Here is a 24,262-nt window from a genome sequence, read left to right as displayed (position 1 = left end):
GGGAAGCCCACAACACTCTACACATAACAATAAGGATCACAATGCAACTTATAACAAATACACATAACCATACGGACCCCAGCAGCACTAAAACACAGAATCGTTACACTATGTATGAGAATGTAATAGAAAAGTAACACTCACCCATAACTTGTAAATAAAATCCATACAGTAACTGGTATTGTTCAGTGCTAGCTGTTAACCACTGTAGCGCTCATAGTTACAGTCTTTAAAATGCCTTGCAAAGCTCTTACTGCTTTGTGTCAGTGAATCCAGGTTTGGTGCGGTTTTCCATTTCATTATTGTCTTTTATCGTCTTGAAAAGGCAATTTTAATAGGAATACAGGGAATGCTATTCACTTACAGTAGGACCAGTGAGGCACTTTATTGTATGTCAATTCTGATTGGCCGATAATTATGGTAGTCATGCCATCTGCTGGACTGTATTTTTGACGAAGGCGTAGCTGAATTTGTGCAGCAGATCCTGAGGTGGAGCAGCTCGCCAGATGTCGCTAAAGGCACATCTTAAAGTGAAACTTCAATGATACCAATAAGCAACTCACTTGTAAATAAAAATAAAATTATAGATAAAATTCAAGAGAACTAAGACATTTTACACATTTTCTTTTCAGTTTTCTAGGGTGAGCAGACAAGGCCCTGCTGGCTCTCACAACCCACCACTGAGTAGACATTTTCCTACGTTAATAATTTTTTCATCACCCTCTACATTGGTTCTTTGCACAGTGGTTGATTTTATCTGTTTCCAGATCCTTCAGATTTTGCCCTGACAGATTATGAACATTTATCCAGCTAAATTGGTCTGCTCAGTAATATAACTCTCATTTATCTGAATATCATAAATGATTATTTTTCAGATTTGTGAACCTTCACATCAAAGCATCAGGAGCAACAATGAAGCTGCTGAGTCTCAACATGTGAACCAAAGTCTCACCACAAATGAAGATCTCTAATCTGATTGTCGGAAAGCAAAATGATGAAATGCACTGCAAAGGAAATTATTGCGCCACTTTCAAGCTAATTTTAAGATTTCATGCCAAATGTTTAATGTTTTACTGTTATAACTTGTTTCATTATATTAACTTTCTCCACACCTTAATAAATAAGAGGTTTTTCATGAACCAGCATTTGTTTCTTTTTAATTTAAGACTAAATTATGAAGGTGATAAGGCTTTCTGTAGAGGAAAACATTTTTATATCAGCGGTATTTTCATCCTGTTATATTGTTCTGGCAATCTTTTATGTTTCTATATTTGTCATTTGTCAGCCTGACTTTAAAATAAATTTTAATTCTAGCCTCAATTTGTGGCAACATATTTCTTCTTGCTCATTTGATTCTCTAGATTCTGTTACTATAAGCAGATTTTGCAATGAGAGAAAGAACATCGATGAATGTTCTAAAACGGCGGTTTTCAAAGTGTGAGGCGCGCCTCTCAGAGCACTTTAGGGAGGCGCAGTGCGAGGAAAAATAAACCGGAAAAGCTATCTGCTTGCTGTCTACTGATGTGAGAGAAACGTCTTTTACGCACGATCAACTCTGTGGATTTAGGAAAAAGTTGGTACTGTTCTGCGTGTGGAGTGGGATCAGTGGAAATGTTTCACCTTAGAGGATGTTTTTGGCCATAAGTAACGTTACTGACGTCACCACTTTTTCAGTAACCAGTAATCTAACGCGTTGCTATTTCAAATCCAGTAGTCAGACTACAGTTACTTATCAAAATCATTTTTGCGTTACTGCGTTACTATCTTCTTTTGTTATTTAATGTATTTCCTCTACTCGTCTTGTCGAGTGACCGACGTCTATACAGAAATGTAAACAATGGAGGAGATCGCATTTGTTGGAGGAAAAACTGGAACTATTTTGAGTTTCTGTCGCCAAGTCCGATTATTATAAGCGGCTTTGGGCTTCATTTTTTAAAAAGTTTGAAAATTTAACGAGTTGCTGGTTGCCTTTTGGGCTCGTTTTTGACGTGAAGTTACTCATTTGGGCTTGGAAATAAGCAGAGACTCATAATAAATCCCAGAATTTGTCCGTCATTAAGGTAGTTTAGTCAGTCTCTCCTGTCCATCATTTCCTGGATGATCCGTCCCGCTGTGTCTTTGTTAATGTCAAGTTAATATATTACCTCTGAATGACGTGAGCTTCATGCGCTCAGAAAACTGCAAACATTGAGACCAATATAAACAGCAATAAACGTAACAGCCACGAATCAACGTGTCCGTAGTTGCCAATAATTATAATGGAAACTTAACGCCATTATAACTATTCATATTAAGATAAGTGTCACAAATCTGTGCAGCCATCTGAGCTGTGGAGCTGCAGGAGGAGCTCTGTGCTGTGACATCAAACGCAGGGGCACGCAGAATCTGGAGGCTGGGGAGGGCTTTAAAATCCTTCTTAGAGTTTTCCAGACAACAGTGGACCACACAAATTACTCCTTTTTTTATTTTTGTACTGTTTTTTGTACAATCTCCTCTTCAGTTCAACCTTATCAGTGGAGACACATTGTTGATGTTACCATTATAAAATAGCTTACAATTAAGTATTGGCAAGATCAATGTGATTTTCACAGGAGGTGGAGCGTTGTTAGCAACTACTGAAAGTAACTAAACAGTTACTTTTAATGTAACAGTTACTTTCCAAGTCAGTAGTCAGTAATATAACTAAGTTACTTTTCAAGGAGTAATCAGTAGTCCGATTAAAGTTACTTTTTCAAAATAACTATGCCATCACTGGTTTTGGCCAGAGCGGGCTGAAGGTGGAGTTTTCCCCACACCTTCGGAGCGCAGGCATTGTGCTCCTTGGAGGGGGGCTCACCCTTTCATACTTTGAAAACCCCTGTTCTAAAATAAATAAGCAAACTATAGACATAAAGTTCTGCTTTACTTCTATTTAAACAGGAAATATTCTTGCTGAGATTGTACATCACTAACCACCACACATCAGTCCTCCCACATTTACTATGACCAGTTCCTCCAACTTTGTAAACACTTATTTTTATTTTACTAATAATAAGAGTGTCTTCTTGCTGTTTTGGTTGTTTGGATAGAGTTTAGTATTAGCATTTAAAAAATAGAGAAAATCTTTATTTTACAACTTATCATTGAGTCTTATTGTGTGTGTGATGTGTGATGCACTCATCAGATCACTCTGGTTTTCTTAAAATAGTTCTTGCTTCACTTCTGCATTATTTCTGGTTTAGTTTGTCGTCCTCAGTAATACAAAGATGTGGAGCTTTATCGTTTATCTTGTCTAAGTTTTAGTATTTATTTGTTTTCAAATATAAATCCAACATTTTCCAGAGGCTTTAAGAAGCATAGATTTTTTGTTATCATCATAAAAATTTAGAATAAAGTCAAATAGACAAAATGGCTCCTCCGTGGTAGCTTTTGTATGTTTTTAAATAAATATATTTACAATCCATCTATTGTCTTTTGTAGATATGTCCTTTTCTATTTATATATTTACTGTTTGCTGAGGAGTCGGACAAAGAATTTCATTTATTTTTGAGCAAATCACAATAATTTTGAATTAAAGTTAATTGTATTGAATTATATTTTTGTTCTCTCCTGTTTGTGCTGTGTGTTGTGTGAGCCGTGCAGCTTTGATCCGTGTGTTTGGATCTGAAGGAAATGTGAATGTTTCTTGTCCATATGATGAGGGTTATGAAAGTAATGAGAAGTATCTGTGTAACACCCTGTGGAAATGACAATGTTCTAACAAGATCACAAAAACATCAGAACAAATACTCCACCTATGACGACAAAACATCAAGAATCTTCACTGTGACCATCTCTGGTCTACATTTGGATGAAACTCAAACATACTGGTGTGGAGTGAACATAAAAGCAAGAATCGATCTCTTCACTGAAGTAAAGCTGGAAGTAAGAGAAGGTAAATAGTTTTAATTGGAAAATTTGATGTATAATAGATTTAACTGTACACATGATACAGAGAATAATGAATTGGCAGAAATGTTTTCAGTAGGAAGATACTCTGAGATGCAACATTTTGAACTTTCCTCATTCTGTCTCAGTGTAATCAGACGGTCAAAAATAATTTACACTGACAGTAAATGTTGAATTGTCTGCAAATAAATTCAACATTTACTGTCTAAGACTCAGAGGCCTCAGGAAGGAAAGCAAGAAAATAAAACTGTGTGAAAACAGAATCAACATTGAATAACACTGAAATATTTTGAACATGGATATAACAGTTCTTATGTTTACAATATTTTCAAATATTTAAAGATTCTCAATAATCTTGGAGGTTTTTCTGCTGTTCATCATTGATAAAGTTTAGATGAGGATTTGTCCCTTAAATTTTTCACATCCATGCCAACATTTTATATTGAATGTCTCCTGATATACATGATGCTGTAAAAACTACAATGGACTAAAGAACTAAGACAGCAGGAAGTTTCAGGAAGTCAGAAGACTTTAAAAATAAAAGAAATCTTAAAGAACTGACATAAATTAAATACTTGGACTTTTTACACCAATAATAAATGATTATTAATAGAAAAAGGAAGCAAATTTAATTAAAATTTATAATATGATTGTTGAATTGAATAATACTAAATTAGTTCTTCTATAGTAATATAATTTATATAAAATTAACTTGCTCACACAGCAATATATTTCTAGTATTGCTGTGTGAGCAAGTAAGCATGTATTGAATATAATTTCTTGTTTCAATACGAGTATTTTTAAAATTTTAATGTCACTCTTATTAGCAGGTCGTGATGAACTTTTATATTCTAATATACTTACATGACGTTTCTGGTAAAGTGTACTGATATATCACTGTTTTACTAAGACCTTCTTATTTTACTATCAGACAGATGTTGCAACAACGTGAATAAAATCCAAAGTATTGAGGAAGGTTCAGTGACCATCAGCTGTCCGTACGACTCTCAGTCTGTCAACAAGCTGAAGTTCCTCTGCAGAGGAAACCGACCCTCCACTTGTCTTCAGCAGGCAGTGATCACCTCTAGCAACACACAAAATGGACGATTCAGACTCTCTGATGACAGGAAGTCAACAATATTCACAGTGACCATTTCCAGTCTGACCCTGGAGGATTCTGGGTCGTATCTTTGTGGAGTCCAGAGAAACTCAGGATTTGATGATTTCTCTGCTGTTGAGCTGGAGGTCAAAGGTGAGAAGTCAAACTACCTGTGTTCAGATCAATTATCATAGAAGAGTGTGACTTGAACTTTCAACATATACATTGTTGTTTTTTGTCAGAGTGGTGCTGTGTGGAGTCAAAGAACATGAGTGGCATTGTGGGACGTGCTGTAACCTTCCAGTGTCCTTATCCACATCATCATCGTAACAATATGATGTTCCTCTGCAAAGGAGACCAGCGCAGCAACTGCACATACATGACTTATCAAGGAAGATTCACACTGCATAATGATAATGACACCTCTTTTTCTGTGGTGATCACAAAACCTGAAGAAGAGGATTCTGGGACATACTGGTGCAGATTAGACCCCTAGTGGAGTGTTGGAAACTACACCCAGTTTCATCTGACTGTGGGTAAGAGCATGATGATACACTGAAGCCACTAGTGCTTTTAAAATTTTATACTGAATGTAAGAATACTGTTTTTATTCATAAAGCAGATTATATTGGTTCTGTACAAGCATGAGCTGCTTGTACAGAACCAGATATTATGTAAGGTCAAAGGTGAGAAATCAAAACATTCCTTAAGTCACCATTCATTTTGAATTATTGAAAAGAGCACATGATTTTTAAATTGATGCAGAGATTTTTATCAATAAATCTTTTATAGATTCATATATGAATAAAATCTCTGAGAGAATTAAATACTCAGGCGCTGACGTGCAGGCAGTCCGCTCCTCTCAAGCTTCAGGATGATTAGAAGATGAACAACAGGTGCGCTGAACCATGGGCCTTAGTACAGCCTGTAGCGCCCTCTGGTGGATGAAATAAGGAACCGTCAACAAACAAGGAGAACCGAACAAACAGGAACCAAAACGCCGGTTCCCAACACATACATTAAACACTTGGAGCTCACTATCTAATATAACATTTTTTTTTTTGAACAAACAGAAACATTCAGTGGAGGATGCAGATAAACCACGTGGAGCAGGCGATAAAAGAGAGGAAGATGGTGCTGTTTCCATGGTTACAGCTGTTACTTAACATGCAGTGAACTTCCTTCTCTTCCACCAGATGTTTTCTGCACATGAACAGAATAAAGAAGAACCAATCATGGTGGTTTTCCCTGAAACATGATGTAATCTTGTTTTATTAATGTTAATCTTTTTTAATAGCAAAAGCTAAAAAGAACCTTTTTTCTAACATTACACCTAAACTAAAATCAGTATGTTATCAAAAGATTATCTCAATTTTTGAAGGTTTAATGCTGTAAAGATTAACATCTTTTATCACTAATGTCTCTAATCATAAAAAATAATAATAATTCAACTGGTAAGTTTTATGAATTCAACAGAGAGAAGCAATAAAGACTTCTCAATGCTAAACTGTGCTGGTTCATTTCTTGGTGTGAGAACAAATCAAGTTCCTGAAGAAAATATGTAAAGAAAAGAACATCTAAAGTTCAAACATGAAGATCTGCACAGAAGATTAAAACCAGGAAACTGAGTGTCCCTCAATAATCCACCAATTTGTGGTGGTGAAAAATCTATTTCCTGTATTTGTGGGTAAAACCTGTGAGCCTCAGTTGCAGAGTTTTCATTTGACCAATGGAGAAACAAGACATTTCACACTGATGACACGTTCAAAAGGTGTTAAAACTTCTGAGTTCCTCTAAATGTCACATTTTAAAATAACTTCTACTTCAGTTTAGCTCTGGTTGAGAAGAACAACGAGATGTGGAGCCGTCAACTCATCATCATCTGCAGTAAGACATAATATATTATCTACAGCAGTTTGCTTTGATCTTATGATGAAATTTATTTCATTAAAATAAAATGTGGTTTTAAATTATAAAGCATTTACTTAAAGACTCAGTAGCACTTCCTGTTTGTGTTGTGACTGAAATGTGATCGTCTTATCTCATACAAACTAATTGTGCTTTTTATTTGAAAAAGTAGTTTTACAAAACTTGTAAAAAATAATAATTATTGTTCACATGTTGAAGCATAAAAACTAAACTGATGTTGTTTTCTGTCTGCAGCAGCTTTGAGTTTTGTGATCAGTGCTGAAGGTTTGATCAAAGTGTTTAAATACGAGGGAAGAGGTGTAAAGATTTTATGCAGCTATGGTCAGGTATATCAGACCAGTGAAAAATACCTTTGTAAGAATCAATGTGGCTCCAGAGACGTTCTCATTACAACAACACAGAAAAATAAAGGAAAATATTCCATCACTGATGATAAAAAGATCGGAGTCGTCACAGTGACCATCTCTGATCTTCAATCACGTGATGCTGGGAAATATTGGTGTGGAATCACAGTGTGGGGACCAGATATCTACACTGAAGTAAAACTGCACATAAAAGAAGGTAAATAATAAGTTCACGTTTCTATATTTCACTCACAGCAAATTAAAATGAGTTAAATGAAGCATCAATGTCTAACCATGTTAATAATAAACACTTTTAATCAATGTGGTCTTAAATTTACCTATTATTAGAAGCAAAATGTATTTTCTAATTTTGCTAGTTGAATTATCAAGTACTTGCAGATCTGGATCGTCTTCTATGTTGAAAATAAATACCTGTTTAGACATCAATGCCCACAAGTTAATGCAAGACAATTGTACTAGTCTATAATGTTAAATATAAATCTCTATCAAACAAGAACAACTTTCTTTTATGTGAAGAGTTTTTCTTTCACTTTACATTGTTTTTTTAACCTCATGTCAGACAGATGTTGCAACAACGTGAATAAAATCCAAAGTATTGAGGAAGGTTCAGTGACCATCAGCTGTCCGTACGACTCTCAGTCTGTCAACAAGCTGAAGTTCCTCTGCAGAGGAAACCGACCCTCCACTTGTCTTCAGCAGGCAGTGATCACCTCTAGCAACACACAAAATGGACGATTCAGACTCTCTGATGACAGGAAGTCAACAATATTCACAGTGACCATTTCCAGTCTGACCCTGGAGGATTCTGGGTCGTATCTTTGTGGAGTCCAGAGAAACTCAGGATTTGATGATTTCTCTGCTGTTGAGCTGGAGGTCAAAGGTGAGAAATCATTCTGCCTTTGCTAATTTGATAATGAAACATAAGAAGTTTATAAACACAACAGTTATTAAAATTTCCTTCTCCAGCAAAATTGTTCTATCTGAAGTCGTACAACATCAGTGGCATCGAGGGACGTCCAGTAACTCTGCAGTGTCCTAATTCAGGACAACAACATGATAACAAGAAGTTCCTCTGTAAAGGAGACCAACACAACAACTGTACAGACATGATGGAGAACCAAACAAAGTTCAAGCTGCTCAATGTCTCCTCCATCTGTTTCTCTGTGATCATCACTGAACTGGAAGCAGCTGATGCAGGAACATACTACTGTGGTTCAGACTCTCAGCTGACATTCATAAAGATACAGCTGGCAGTCGGTGAGACCAACACAGAGAGAGACAGAATAATAAAAAACAACACAAAATCTAGGTTAAGGTTTTTAACCACATTATGATTTGTATTTTCTCTCAGACTCTCTACATCAAACCAGCTCTGTGGCTCCAATTAGCTCTGCTGAACAGGTTACATCACAGCCACCATCACAAAATCCTGGTAAACTATTTGTTTCTTTCTGTTTAATACTTGTGTTTTTTCTCACTCTTTTCGTTCCAGTTGTTCCAAATCTCCATATGTTCTGGTCTAACTGGTCTAACTGGTCAAAGCTGCTCTTATGACACAAAGTGAATCTCTGTATTATTAAACTGAAGGTCATTTCAGCTCCTCAATGTAGGATTTAGTTTTATCAGTAGTGGATGGACTGAAATGACGTAGCTGTTTAAATGCACTCCTAAACATCCACACTCACAAAGCATCAACACATTCATGCACTTCACACATTCAGAGTACATCAGCATTAGAGAATGTTATGCCACCATCTTTATGTATCTTGCTCAAGGATTCCTTAAAATGGAGAAAGAAATCAAGTTCCTCTTTCATTAGATTGAGTCATGCTGCTGACTTTTGACTTTTGTGGACTTTTTCAAGTTTCTGAGTTTTGAGTTTGAGACAAAATGACAACATTCACATCACAGGTTTTGATGCTTAATTCAATTTTTTGCTGAAATCCAATCTTTAGGTTTTTTTGCGTGGTCGTTCATACTTCTAATTAAATCGGACTGCAATCAGACGTCTGTGCCAACAGTTCACAACACAAAAGCAACTCACAATCATAGAAGAAGAACGTTGACATCACTCAGCAGTGCACTGTTCATGGAAATAAGAGTAGATGTAGCCATTTACAGATCAAATTAAAAGTATTTTGTGGGGTGCTGTGGTGGCACAGGGGCAAAGCACAACCCACGTATTGAGGCCTTAGTCCTCGTGGCGGTGGTCGCGATTCCGAGCCTGGCGACATTTACCACATGTCTTCCGCCTCTCTCATTACCCTGTTTCCTGTAAAAACTACTTTCAAATAAAGGCCACTAGAGCAAACAAAACCTTTAAAGAAAAAAGTATTTTGTGACAGTATGTATCATGACAATGAACACAAGATAAACTTATTAAATGAAAGCAAAACTAACATTAAAGGCCTTTAGTGGTGAATTGACTGCAAACTCTGCATGGATCTGTTTGGATTGAAGTCAGAACCAGGAGTGGTGGGACTGTGATGTCATGTGACTCAGTGGCACAAATGTTTTTCATATTTTCATAATTATAATGTTCAGCCATTGTTCAAGCCCAGTTTTTCTTCTTTTGGTGCCTATCAGACATCAGTGGCACACAAGTTGGATAAAAAGCCATATGACTGTTGTTAAAGGAAGAATTAATAAGTTAGCTTAATTTTGGGAAAAGCTTGGCTCTCTCTTTCTTCCTGTTTCCCGGATCCTCCCGGCGAGCAGCGTGTGGCAATAAGGAACGACGATGCGTGATGACGTCACAGAGTTTAATTCTCAAAACAAGCAACGTATGAATTAACAAGAAAACTGCAGAGTTACAGAGATATACATTCTTTACCTGACACAAAAGAAATAGAAAAGGAAAGATAGTGAAAGAGGCAAAGACATGTCTTTGGAGAAAGCTGATGCCAAAAAAGGCAGAATAGGGCAGCTGTCTGAATTATTATTACTGGGCACGGACTTTTTATTCTGGAGGTGTGTCTTAACTTTTAATGTATTCCGAAAGGCGAACCTCTGTTTTGACCAACCAGGAACCACCTCGGGCACCCAGAAAAACTTAGACCTTCCCTTAATTTCACGCCAAGATCAAAGGCCACTTTTGTCTCCGGTAGGACAAAAGAGCAAGAACCTGTATCCTGGCACCATGGGCCTCTAGGGCCACCTGATCCAATAGAACCTTAACATAAGACTTCACATATACCTGTGAATTTTGAAGTGTCTCCTTCACAAAGTTAAACTCAGTAATTTGGTTTAAGGAAAGATTACCTTCACAAAACCTAGCTTTTGCTCATCTGCACTCAGCATCTCCAAAGATTTGAATCTTTGCCTTATCACATAAATCCTGAACAATTTTCTAATACTAAACAACACATTTTCATTCAAACAATTTCCATTTGGTTCAGATATTGTCCCAGATAGTACAATTTTCAAATACATTCAGCATTCACTATTCTAAACTTAGATAATACACTTTGGTAAAAACTTGCTATTAATACTTAGAAAAATGTCTTAGAAATTAAAAGTTAATGATCTCAACATTCTAGGTTGTATTTTAGTTTAAACCATACCAGATGTGGTTCTGGAAGACCTTTGATGTTCTGTGAACCAAATCGGCTTCCCTCTCCCGGAGATGCTGATTTTACGGCCTCCTGACCTCTTGTTGCACAAGAGGAGCCCCACTGAAAGATCCCCTTTGATCTGCATTTATTTCCTGTTTTTTAAAAAATACTTACCAATTGAATAGTTTAGTTTTAAATCCTTAACACAAACCTGTTCAAAATTAAGAAATTTGTTCAAAATAAGAATGTTCAATATACCTTTTACACATGGGGTAAGATTAGCTGTATTAAGCACTAAAAATAGTCATTTTTCCTTAACACTGTTCAGACTAAAAACCTTCAAATACAATCAGATACATTTTTGATTTAGTTCCACATATGGAAGTGGCACAGACTGGATTTTTATTTGAAGATGAAACAAACAAAATAGGTCCATTCAGACTGCCATGAAAAAGTCAGAAATGGGTCTGAGGCTTTGGGTCGCATTTGCTCGATGTGTGAATGTATCCTTAAATGACACTGACAATTAGTGGGTTGAACTCAAATAAGTTTATAAAAATAAACTTATTTGAAAGAAAGAGAAAACAGGAACATGGGTATTGAGTCAAACATTTAGTGATTGCAGTTTTTTCACCAGATTTAAAATAAGAAACTTGTGTTGTCATCCTGTGGTTTTGTTTCTGTGGAGGGTTCTGTTTCTGGAAACCAGCTAAGTTCTCCATTTCCTTGTTTTCAGATGTTTCTTTGTTCTACATTCTGCCTGCGGTCTTCGCTCTGCTTCTGATCCTGACATTTGTCCTTTTGTTGGTTTTAAAATACAAATCAAGGATCAAGCAAGGTACATTTATACAGATTATACACCAACACATAAATCCCCCACAGAATCACATCATGTTTACTTTGTGTTTTCAGTGGATGGAGTCAATTCAAACGTGTTGTACTCTGATGACAGTAATGTGGAGATGAGAACCAATGATGTGAGTAAAATCAAGACTTCAGCTCTAAAATACTATTTTTCTGCCTGCAAATAAAATCTTATTTCTTTTATTTGTTTAGATCTATGAGTTACAAGAGGATGCTGTTTACATGAACTCTTCCACTCCAAACATGTTGAATCATGATGACAATGATATCTACAACAACATCCTTTAAAGGAGACAAGCAGAAGTTAGGAAACACGTGACCAGTGTTTCTCACATCTAGTGTAACAGCTCACTATGGCAACCAGATGCTGGTGTGTTTTCATTTAGACATGTTTTTAATATTTATTAAATAACATTATCTGAACGTGAGCTATCCAATATTTCCAAATGCTGTAATTTCAATGTTATTGCATTGAATATATAAGCTGCAATAAACCAACCTTTTCACCAATCCTGTGCATTTAATCAAATTGTTCTTACTGACACTTAGAATCTTGAGCATCAAGCAAATATCTTACTGTCATGCAAAGTCTAATTGCATGACACTTGGCATATGTAAGGAAATAGTTGTTACAATTTAAACAGTAATATATTGTACACCAACTCCAATATACAAACATGATCTGAACTGAAACTCCAATGTGAAAATAAGTTTTAAACATTCATTCTAAGAAAAAAATGGGACTGAACAACTGAGGAAGAACATAAATTCCTTTTTAAAAGTAGTTAAAGAAATTGTTTAAAATTACCGAGTATTAGATGAATTTTTAAAAAGACATTTAAAAAAATGAGTATTAAACTATACATCTCTTTTGTTAACTCAGTTTTTGAATGTTTATGGGAATACTTTGAGGGGGTTTTTACTCCAATGTGGTGTAACATGGTCCTGTCATTAAATGCTTGTCCACAAGAACTACAGCAGAATGGTTTGTCAACAGTGTGGATTCTTATGTGATTGTTTAAATGAAGTTTTTCTCTAAAGCTTTGTCCACAAAAATTTAATCTAAAAATCTTATGTGCTGTGTGTAACAAAACGTGTCTGTGTAAACATCCAGTTTGTGTAAATTGTTTCCCACACATTCCACGAGTGGATAATCGAAAACCGTAAACGAACCGGAAAATGAATTTCATATCATCCTGGTCTCAACAAACATCATGGCGATGCATGGCGGTGTGTGGTGTCCAATGTGGTGACACAAAGGTGTCCAATCCCGTCGCTAACATGAAAGCAAAAGCTATGAATGGCGGGGCAAAGTGAGAGTTAATCTATTAAGTTGACTGAAAATGAGTACATGAACTAAAAGCTGGAGTATAGAAATTTTTTTATAAGCGTATTTGTGAGTCAACTCTATGGCTTTAGTTAGTAAAGCCATAGACAGAGAAATAATTTTCAAATCCAGGCCTCGAGAACTGATGTCAGCAACTTAAAGCCTTCGAGTCCTGGTCTGAGGACTCCTGCTTTGCACAATAGACTGTTTTTTCACAACTTCTAAGTCGAGTCGACATGAAAAAGTCCTCCAGTGTTTTGGGTCGTCCATAACTGTCATGTAAAGGGCGGCGGTCTTTGTTTTCTGTTCCAGGAATCTGTCCCACAGCCGCCTGCTGCTTCGCTTTGTCCTCCTGTCTCCACATATCTGTTGTTTAAAGTGTTTCTTTAAGACTTCCTTAAGCTGTTAGAGCTAAGCTTTGATCTTAAAACTGACTTGCTGTAGCGCTCAATTACTGGGGTTTTCCTGTCAACAGCCTAACACAGGCAGAAAAGTCTGATAAGAGACACCGCGCTCCTTGATTTGATTTAACAAACGTAATTTCCTTCCTGTTTGAATGGCGCCCCAACTGGAAGAAATGAGACATCACAGTTTGAATGGGATGTAACCTTTAGCTTTTTAGTTTAAGAGTTATTGGCCATCTCACTTATCTCATTGGCACAAACTATCCCAGCCTGACCACTTCATAATTACATCACAGAAAGAATATAGAAGACAATATTTATTGTATATAAGTTTTGATAACAGAAAATAACAGGAACATTAATAAGACGTCATTTTAAATAAAAACTGTGAAATAGTTGATTTTCCCAAAGGTGTAAATTCAAATTGTTTCATCATTTTGTGGTAATGCCTCTGGAAGTTGCCATCCAGTCCTCTCGTCTTGTCTGTCACTCGATCTCCTCCTGCAAACGTGTCACTATAGGCAACAGCAAACAAACTCTCTGGTTTCTCTGCTTTCACTCCTGCACCGATTGTCCTCTTGGTCGATTTTTCTTTTAACTGTACTGTCAGAAAATGAGTTCAGAAATCATTGTGTCTCGGCCGCATTATGACAGCAGAGCTGCAGCTCAAGGAGTCCACCAGAAAAGTCCGGCTTTGGAGCAGGAAGTGCTGCCGGCATCCTCGGGCTCAGCCACAGCTGGGTATCGCTCTGCTAAATACACCCCTGCTGAATGGTTCTCCAACTACCAAGCCATCCTTGAACAGGCCGGTACCAACCGCAGAGATGCCCAGAACATCCAGCAGGAGTCCAGAACCTTGAGCCAGGACACTGAGGCTGCAGCTTTGAAGACCCAGGCCACAGGAACGCGTCTTCTTGGAGAGAGACTCCAGGAGATCCACTCCTGGAAGTCTGAGCTGCAGCGGCACATCGAGCTACTGCAGGCCGACACGGAGTCACTGCTGATGGTGAAGAAGTGGCTGGAGAGGGCGCTGGATGCCACCGAGACTCCTTATGCCATCGCCACCGATAATTTGACCTGCAGAGCACGAAGACTGGGAGCAGAGCTGGTCAGAGACACGGTGGAGGAGGAGCTGCTGAAGGTCAGCAATGCATTCTTACATTACTGTTTGGGTTCATATTGAACAGTTTACCTAGTTGACAGTGATGAGATCATGGTTTATGATACTTTCTTTACTACTTTATTTTAAGTTTACTATTAATATTGACCAATTGCAATATTCATGGCAAGGTGCCGTGGCAGATGGGAGACTGAGGTTGTTTTCCCAAATTGTTTTACCAATAAGACAACAGGTTGTACCTGTTCAAATCAAGCTGGCTGTCTGGCATACAAAAACTTCCCACTGGTCCAATGTTGATTTTGAGACAGGGGAGGGTTTTTTTTCTAGTGATGATATTATACCCAAAACTGATAGATTGGCCCATTAGTCATTAATGATTCTGGGTTAGACCAATTACAGCAGCTGATGGCCATCCACGGCTCTCAATCAATCGATCAATCAATCAATTAGAGAGAGGAGAACAGAGAACAACATGGACAGTGGCAAAAAATGAAAAGGAGGCGCAGAAAGAAATACATCTAGAAAGTGGCAAGTTCTTCAGGCAGACTGTGTAAAGGGTTAATAGGTAAGCTGAAAGTCTCCACAAAATGAATCTCACAGGAAGACAGGCGCAGCAGGTTGAACATGTGGCTCTGTGTGTTTTGTAGGAGGTGGACTTGATCAGGAGCATTCAGGCTCTTCTGAAGAAAGCTGCAGCTCAGGTTGTCACTCAGATCAAGTAAGTGTAAAACTGGTGACTGGCTCCCTTATGAGCAGGAATCCAGTTGGTTTGAAGCTTCTCACTTTAGAAAACAGCATTCCTACGAGTTGATGGTTTCTGTGGGTCAGGAGGAACCAAGACGCCCAACAAACATTAGAGATGGACTGGTCTGATAAGTGTCAGGCCTACAGCTTTGATGACGCCTGTGGAAGAAACCAGAACATGAGTCCAGACACTCAGCGGCACCCCAGTTCTGCTGCCATGCAGGAGCAGTGAGTCTGACTCTTTAGAAACATCAGAGCTGTGTTCAACTTTTACACACAAGGTTCCCTCGTTTACTGCAGCGTTTCTACCCCCTCTTCATGGACAAAGTTCACTCAAGACAACCTGTCAATGGCCCTGCAGGAGGATCATGCCACCAAGAGTCTCAGGTCAGAGTCACAATGGTACGCTTTGTTGCCAGAGTGATTTTCTTCAACTGCTGAGAACTCAGTGGCTATGTGTTTGCTTGTCAGAATGCTTGTGGAGCAAATGCTGCAGGACACCACTGAGGATCTGAGGGTCCAATGCGCCAGCGTGGACCGAGCCTTCAGCCTGCGCTGTGAGGACCTTATTGAGGCCAAGACCCAGCTGGAGACGAAGCTAGCTCAGGTGGATGAGCTGACAGACAGAAGAAAACAGACTGACAGGTGAAATGTGATTGATTGTTTTATTGTTCCTGTAGACTTTGGAGCAAATTGGTGCCCAGGAGAAGAACATTGAGGTCCTGCAGCAGGCCATCCACAACAAAGAGGCTCCACTGAGGGTGGCTCAGTCCAGACTCTACCTTCGCTCTCTCAGACCAAACATGGAGCTCTGCAGGGACCAACCCCAGCTCAGGTGGATGCACACACACAGAAGCGTCAGTATTACGTCATGTGTCCATGTCCTCATGTATGAACTGTGTCTGCAGTTTGGAAGGAGAAGTGAGGCAGATTGATGCCTCCTTGGAGTCTCTGAAGCAGAAGCTGAGTGAAGCCAGGAGCTCCCTGTCCCACCTGGAGGAGTCAAGAATGGCTCTTGAGAAGGACATAAACTGTAAAACCAATTCACTGTTTATTGAGAGGGAAAAGTGCATGATTCACCGCAAACGATACCCAACCGTCTCAGTACTCTCAGGATACTGAACTGGACTTCATAATTTGGGATTGTTCTGCTTGACAGTCTGAATAGTATCATGTGAGAAGTTAAAATCTTGGAACATTGTTTTATAACCCAAGTCTTTTATCTCCACAACTATATTCCTGACTTGTTTGTTGTTTTTCTAAAGGCTCAAACGTTCTCCGGCTCACCGTGTCTCTGTGACTCCATGCACACTGTCTGTAGAGAGTTAAAATGTCATAATCCAGGATATCAATTTAGTACATTTCTCCTGACAAATTCCTTCATTTCTCACAATTTCAGCAATAGCATCAACAAAGAAGTAGGATGTTCGACACAGAATATGTGTACTAAGTTGTAAAAATGTACCTTTGTCCGCTTTGAGTGGACAAATGTTCTCTTGAGTATTTCAATGGAATGAAGGATGCCTCAGTATGTGGGAGCCTTTTGTCTTCTTGATGGTGTTGTTCAATGTTGCTCTCTAACAAATGGCTAAAGTCTTCAAATAAATTTGTTTTTCTTCCACTTCACTACTTTTAACTGTTCTATGAGATAAAATCACATTACAATAAAATTTAGTGTGTTTGTAACTTGACACATTGTGAAAAGGTTGATTTGGAGTGAGTACCTTTGCAAGGTGCTTCATTGAACCAGTCACTCTTTCATAGGTTATAACTTGGATATGAATCTTTCCACAAACATGATAAATGACCCTACATTCCAAATAGTTTTGTATGCATCCATAGCATCCACATGCTATAGATGCAAAGCGTTTCAGATTCTGGGGGATATTGCAAATTTGAAACCAATCTTGATTCAAAATAGGAATATATGTTAAATATAAAACCGACAACTCAGTCAATCTTTAAGGAACTTTAAACTTTTGTGTTGTACAGTTTGACAAACTTCAACAAAATGAGTAAATCCCATGTTTAAATCAAGCTGTACTCAAGTCTTCTGAAGACTGCGCCATAAATATTTCTCTCCACTAGAGGGAGGCGTCTAGCTTCAATATTTCTGCTTTTCCTGGACGTCTCCAACTCGTCTTTGTCTTTAGAAGCAGCATTAAAGTATACAACAAAAACACAACTATAAGATGTGAAGAAAGATGGGAGGTTATGTCTGAACACATTGACTTGTGCTTTACACTGAGCAGACGTTAATTACTACATTAAACACAAGTATTTTGCTAATTTGCAGTTTGGGCTACAAAATGTAGATATATTTTTTCTGTATTTACATTAAAGTCTACAGGTGAAGTCTAGCACATTAACTGATGGAGGATCTTCTGTTTCCAAGAAGTCTCTGAGAAGTAATTCATCTCTATTCTTAGAAAGGTTCTGCAGTAACTCAGGAGGTGCCACGACTGAGGATGTTATGAAACCCAGCTTCAGCCACACATGCACAGTGTAGTCATCAGTGCAGGTTGCTGCTGAGCACATCTTATAACTCCCCTAAATGTGAGTAATATGCATTGCCATGGATATACATGCAATTGTTTGTAATCGATTAAAAGGTTAAGAAACTCAAAGGTGAAATTTTACATTTATATTGAGACTCAGGGGCTTTGTAAAAGTCTGTACAAGTAAATAAAGGGACTAAAGCCAAATCTGCAATATTTTATAATGTAGAGTCATGTTACACATGTGGCTGGCCCATTGGTGTAAAACTTTATGCATGTGCAGATAAGGTTTCACAGGGGTGCACTAATTATTGTACACTCATAAAAACAACAAAAAGCAAGCCAGTCTATTTTGTTTCCAGCTTTCTGACATATAGATTTCATGGTTTCCTTTTTGCTGATTTTCCTTTAAAGAGCAGTCTGCACTGGAAAGCAGGAACGTGCAACAAAGATGAGAGGGACAGAAGTGCTTAAGTGAATAAAAATGGGAGGGATAGATGAAGTTACAAAATTTGAGGGAGTGACAGAAAAAGAAAGAGGGAGGGAAAAGAGAAGAACAGAAAGACAAGCAGGACCAAAGTCCCAGTTTCATCTCCCTTCTTTCTCCCAGTGACTCCAAGGTGAGATCAGCAGATTGGTGAGTTCCACCTCAGCACTTTGCCGTCTACTTTGTTTTCCTCAACTTTTCTCAAAATGGTAGGAAGAATTATGCAGAGCAAAATATAAATATAAATATTTAAAATTCTGCTTTTAATCAAATGGCTAAATTTATCACTTCTCACTGACCAAAGCATTTCTTTATTGTTCAAATGCTTTTTTTTTTTTTTTTTTTTTTTTGCTTTTTTTTTTTATGTGTGAGAACATTTTTTTATGACAGTGTTTATTTGCTTTCGTCTCTGTTGGCTAAATGTGAGCAGCTAAACTTGAGGGTTTGTGGGAAGCCAGAGTTTCCGCTGGCTGGATGAAGAGACTACTTTTAGCTTCGGTTATTACACCCTGCGCCCTGACTGGTCCAGATTACCTCCAAGGCCTCTTATTGTCCTTTATTCGGCCGATTATTTTTAAAATAACAAATAAATACATTTTAAAAAAGCACAAACCATAAATCTCTCAACTTATTGCAGAGTGTCTCATTAAGGCTTTAAGGAAAAGTTTCTAATTATATGTTTGCCAAGGTGTGGAATGTCAGCTTCATGTCTCTGTGTGATTTTTAGAATTTTTGTGGTGAAATTTATTTGGGGTCTCAAGCTTTTTTTTTTTCCTGTCACATTTCCATCATCCCTCCTTCTCTCCCCCACCTGCCTCTCCGTCTCTGCAGAAAGCATGCTGTCCCTCAGCTCCCTGTCCATCCTCCTTGTCCTGCTTCTCCTCCACCCCTCACAGCTGCCTGCGCAGGAAGTGCTGATTCGTCTCGCAGGCGTGGGCCGACGGAATGCAAACGAGGGACGTGTGGAGGTGTTCTACAACGGATCCTGGGGCACAGTGTGCGATGACGAGGTGGATATTAAACTTGCCAACGTGCTGTGCCAGCAGCTGGGCTTCCAGCGCAGCTTCACCTGGGCACACAGTGCCAAGTTTGGCCAAGGACAAGGTAGAAGTCAATTCCTCACCAGCACTGCCCTTAAAAAGTATCCACACGCAAACTTTCCAGATTTGTCACATAATAACCACAGGTTTTAATGAGTTTCATTTACTTTATGCATGACAAGTTTGGGCAAATTTGTCAAGTACATGGTTTTAAAATGTCTGTACAGCTTTTGCTCATCTAGACGTCCATTCTTTTCTGTGAGCACAAAAGTCTTGCCATGATTGCTTGCCAACCTGCCAGTTGAATTTGGAGCTGGACTTTCACTTGGCTGTTCTAAAACATTAATGTGCTTTGATCTAAACCACTCCATTGTATCCATTGTGGCTGTATGTTTATAGTCGCTGCTGGATCGTGAACCACTGGTCTATTCTAGGGTATTTTGCAGCAGTCCTCTTCCACCATATTTGTACATTTCAGTCTTCCATTGTAAATTTTTACCGTGGCCATTTTGGCTGCTTCTCTGATTAATTCTCTCCTTACCTTTCCTGTCACTTTAGGGCGGCCATGTCTTGGTAGGTTTGCACTTGTCCCATAAAACCTCTGCTTTCAGGTTATTTGTTGATGTTCAAAGCTGAAGAAATTGATCATAACCCAACCGTGCTCTAAAACTGTCAAGATTACACCCTGACACCTCATGGACCCATTTAGACGTTTTGGCAGAGTTGGTTAAGAGGATAAGCTTCTCAACAACTTCTTTACAGAAAATCTTCTGTGTTCTTTGGTCTTCACTATGCAGATTGTTCTTGGACTAACCTGTGAGGCCTTCAAAGAACAAGACATTTGAATTAGAATAGAGATTAACCTCTTACCCCCTTCGCTGTCAGCGGTCAACACTTACATTCAAGTCAATGGGTCCATGAGTACATCGGTCTCTTCACGTCTTGTTTTGAAGGTGACAGTTAAATAACGCAGAGTCAATGTGAACCGCTTAACTTTTACTTTCAAAATGCTTACATGTTAAGGCTCCGACATACTTTGCCCAAAGCCGAACAGCCGATGTGCAGTCGTGGTTTCGGACCATTCATATTAGCACACACCTTTCGTACAACGGCACAGACACCTATTCCGCTTCAGTATTTGTCCTGCTACTTCTGGACGGGTTTTTCACTGCCTCCCCGCATCTCCTCTTTTGCTTTTACAAAACGGCCATGGAGATAGCGCCAAAACCTTTCTGCAGACAGCCTCCTCTGTGAACAACTGCGACAGTTAAGGAGTTAAAAACATTCTGAAAACCACGAGTTGTCTTTCATGCATTTTACAACTACATAAATCACACACAGTCCTAACAAAACAGTGTTATAAACTGTCAAGCGGTAAGAATGTTTTAACATTGCATTGTACTTATTTTTGTAAGAATGATGACTGTTTTATTTCGTAGGTCACATCTGGTTAGACAATGTGCGCTGTCAGGGCTCAGAGACCTCTGTTGCGCAGTGTCAGTTCAGCGGTTGGGGAATCAATGACTGCACCCACGCTGAAGACTTGGGAGTCATTTGCAGCCCAGAAAGAAGACCTGGCTTCCCCCCTGCCATTTTAGAAGAGACAGCTTCATCTTCACGTCAACAGCCAAGCCAACAGAGGCAAAGAAACTCACTGCCTTCCCCGGTGCAACCTGCAACCCCAGCAAACTCTTACTCCGCAAGGGGCCACGAGATTGCCCTTCATCGCAGCACGTCCTCCTCCCGCCGCAGCAGCATCTCGCCCCGGGAAAACGGCCATGAGATCCAGATCTCGAGGCGAAATCGAGGTGGCTCAAGAGCAAGCCAGCAGGTCAGCCCACCACTGCCGCGAGGTCACCAGCTGCCCTCGCGCCTCGCCAACAGCGAAGCCTACAGGCAGAGGCAGGAGGCGGCGAGGGCAAGTTCTCAGACCGTGAGGCACGAGCCTGGAGTGCAGGCCAACAGGCAGCCCCAACCTCAACATCCTGTCCCGATCCACTCCGACCGGAGGAGCGACAGGCATCAGCAGCTGAGCGGAAACCATGTGGAACCAGACCCAGTTTATCCAGACGTGGATTTGGAGACTGATGTTCAATACACACAGGTGAAAACACACACTCACAGCCATGTAACACACCCCGTCTGGTTTGGTACCAATTTCAACTGAAATGTCATTTGTGGTGCTGCAGCCTAGCAAGCATATATATATAATTAGAGACATACCTAAAACCTCAAACTTCTCTAGATACACTTCTCGGGCTCCGAGATGTTCTGAAGTTTAGCCTAACCACCGGTGGCTCGTCTTCTGAAGGAAACATCTCGGATTAGAGGAAATTGAGCCGTTTGTCATTCACGCTTGCAATTTTTTTCCCTGTCCTTCCTTCCACTTGCGGGCATGACATTTTCTCACTAGTTTGTAAGCATCCTGACACATTTCACAAACTATGCGTTCACTGTTAGTTTCCTTCCTGCTGCCCATGCCCGGCATGTGCCTGATTAGAGAAGGCGATGACTAAGGCATGTTATCTTTTTTGTTGTCGCGATTGCGTGCCGTCTACTGCTGTTTGTTCAAACAAAGCAACAACGGCTCGCGTGAGAGGGAGTTTTATTGCCTCACCCCTGTTCCTCATTGAAAAAGTGGAGGTCAGATTCCTAAATATATATATATAGAGAGAGAAAGAGAGAGAGAGAGAGACAAAGTTATATAGTACAATAAAAAAAAGATCTACTTATTTGCTTAAAAACCCCCACAGGGATCTGAAAGGGTTTACCTGGAGGAGGCTCGTCTTCGCCCCGTGCTGTCCGGCAACCATGGTGGTCTGGTGACAGAAGGAGTCCTGGAAGTGAAGCATGCTGGGAAGTGGCGTCACATGTGCAACAAGGGATGGGACCTGAGCAGCAGCCGTGTCGTGTGCGGCATGCTGGGGTTTCCGGCAGCTGAGTCGTTTGACCAAAATCCTTACAGGTCAGTATGTGAGAGTGGGCGGCACAGGCGAGGTCATGGAAAGGAGCCATCGGCAGAAACTTTTATTTCCTAAAGGTCTATTTTATGAAGAGTGAATGGGAGGTTTGCATCACCGCGCAGGTTACAGTCCGTGTCTGGTTTGCTGGTTCAGTCCCCGTGTAGTAGAGGTCAACCGAAGCAGCTGTCATTTGTCCAACCGCACTTGGCATGACATGTCCACGGTGACATTACTAAGGTCCATCTGTCCACCAGGTCTGCCTCCCTCATCAACCTTGTGGGCCTCATCTCAGACCTTTAAAATAGTTCTTCAAAGCATATAATTAATGTCAGAGTCAGACTGTAAAATTATCAGCCTTCTCATGATGTGTCTTTGTATACGCAGCGCTGCAAAAAATCTTTTGGTTTCCGCATGTTTCAGATCATCACACAAGCTTTCTTATAAGACACACATAATATATTTTATTTACTAAATAAATATTCAACTCAAACCAGCCCTGTGTGGAAGGGTTAATTGCCCCTTAAACCTCATTACTGGCTAAGTGCCCCTGGGCTGCAGCAGCTACCATTTCCAAGGCTTTTAAATCACTGCGGATGAATTTAGACCCACTCTTCTATGCAGAGTTGTTTTATTTTACATATTTATGTATTTGTGGCCAACTTAAGGTGGCCTAGTCAATAGATTTTGATAGTCAATAGATTTTGACTAGGCCACTCCAAAACCTTCAACTGTTTTGTTATTGATCCATTCAGAGCTGAATCTGTAGGTTTGCTTCTGCCACTGCATCTCCCAAATATGCTTAAGCTTAAGGTCACAAGCAGATAGCAAGACATTCAGCTTCAGGGTTATTTTTTTTGCTATAAAACAGAATTTATTGCTTTAATGATGATGACAAGTCAATGACATCCTGAAGAACCAAAGCAGCCCCAGACTATCACCTACAGATATCACCATCATATTTAAATGTAGATATGATGTTCTTTTTTGTGGAATGCACATTACAAAAAGCTCTGCTTTTGTCTCACTAGTCATTAAAATCAATTTTTGAAAGTGTTGGGGGTAAAAAAAAAAAAAAAAAGCAGCCCCTTGTTCTACACTGTGCTTTGCTATTGAATTAACCAATGTTAATTCAATATTTGGACGCTTGCTCAACACAGAGCAGACCATATAATAAATATAATTCTAGAATAGCACAGAAAATTGCTGGCTCAGTTGAAATTCTACTTTAGGAATCCAAGTCAATGGGAGAAAGCCCAGCCTGAGCCCATGAAGCGAGATTAGAATCAGGCAGAAAAATGCAGGAAGGCAAGATATCATCATGTGTTTTGGCAAATGTGAGACGAGCCATTGCGTTCTTTTTGGTCATCTTCACCTTGATCACCTCCCATGGATGCCATTTTTGCCCACTATGTCTTGCTGCCTAAAGCTGGGGTATGTAATTTTCAGTGAAAATATTTTTTTTTACATATTTGTTAAAACTCTCACTATGTCGTGACAGTATGAGATGTGAAAAAAAATCCAGCTCCTCTGCCTTCTCCCAGTGGTAACTACAGAAACACACAGAGTTGGGAGGAGGGTCTGAGTGCTGTCAATCACCCTCATGTATGTGCTGCTCCTCCCCACCAATTGCTGTCTGCTAAGCTACAGTAGAGCCTGTCATGAATGCTAAGGTTAGTTAGAATGGCTTCTGATGATGGGGGGTAAACAGTTTTCCTGCTACAATAAGTTGTTTCTCTGCCCTTAGCACATTGAGCAGTGTGTACACAAGGGTGCCTGACAGCACTAAGACCCTCCCCCTGACTCTGGTTAGTTGTTTTTGGTGCATTTCTTCTGACAGAAACAGTAGTACTTCAATCCTTTCAGATTACTTGTATAATATTACACCCTCAATACATAGTGACATTTTGAACAAATATGTGAAAAGATTTTATTTTTTTAAAT

General features: G+C 39.4%; 3 protein-coding genes and 1 long non-coding RNA gene across 4 annotated transcripts in view; all 4 read left to right on the top strand.

Annotated features, from left to right (window-relative positions):
- Positions 1-3,693: 3,693 nt before the first annotated feature.
- On the top strand, positions 3,694-8,874 carry LOC122829310 (polymeric immunoglobulin receptor-like). The gene is made up of 9 exons (XM_044113753.1): positions 3,694-3,913; positions 4,859-5,179; positions 5,269-5,503; positions 6,855-6,913; positions 7,190-7,516; positions 7,880-8,200; positions 8,287-8,577; positions 8,672-8,752; positions 8,813-8,874. Exons 1-9 carry the CDS (start codon positions 3,694-3,696, stop codon positions 8,872-8,874), a joined length of 1,917 nt encoding a protein of 638 aa, XP_043969688.1.
- A 2,738-nt stretch (positions 8,875-11,612) lies between these two features.
- LOC122829669 lies at positions 11,613-12,238 on the top strand. The gene is made up of 3 exons (XR_006370408.1): positions 11,613-11,712; positions 11,787-11,851; positions 11,931-12,238. It is a non-coding gene; the product is annotated as an uncharacterized LOC122829669 (long non-coding RNA).
- A 1,844-nt stretch (positions 12,239-14,082) lies between these two features.
- LOC122829628 (tektin-4-like) lies at positions 14,083-16,954 on the top strand. Its single transcript, XM_044114360.1, has 7 exons — positions 14,083-14,610; positions 15,237-15,307; positions 15,418-15,561; positions 15,634-15,720; positions 15,805-15,940; positions 16,014-16,168; positions 16,242-16,954. The coding sequence occupies exons 1-7, from the start codon at positions 14,083-14,085 to the stop codon at positions 16,453-16,455; spliced, it is 1,335 nt and encodes a 444-aa protein (XP_043970295.1). The 3' UTR covers positions 16,456-16,954.
- A 1,446-nt stretch (positions 16,955-18,400) lies between these two features.
- Positions 18,401-24,262, top strand: part of LOC122829601 (lysyl oxidase homolog 4-like) — a 31,097-nt gene continuing 25,235 nt past the window's right edge. Inside the window, 4 exon segments of the mRNA XM_044114291.1 lie at positions 18,401-18,468; positions 19,150-19,422; positions 20,798-21,462; positions 22,112-22,323. Of these exon segments, the coding sequence (XP_043970226.1) occupies positions 19,155-19,422; positions 20,798-21,462; positions 22,112-22,323 (1,145 nt within the window). The 5' untranslated portion in view covers positions 18,401-18,468; positions 19,150-19,154.

This window comes from Gambusia affinis, linkage group LG04, assembly GCF_019740435.1.
Source record: "Gambusia affinis linkage group LG04, SWU_Gaff_1.0, whole genome shotgun sequence".
Taxonomy (NCBI): Eukaryota; Metazoa; Chordata; class Actinopteri; order Cyprinodontiformes; family Poeciliidae; genus Gambusia; species Gambusia affinis.
Note: the sequence above shows the minus strand (reverse complement) of the source record. Positions and strands in the feature narration are given on the sequence as shown.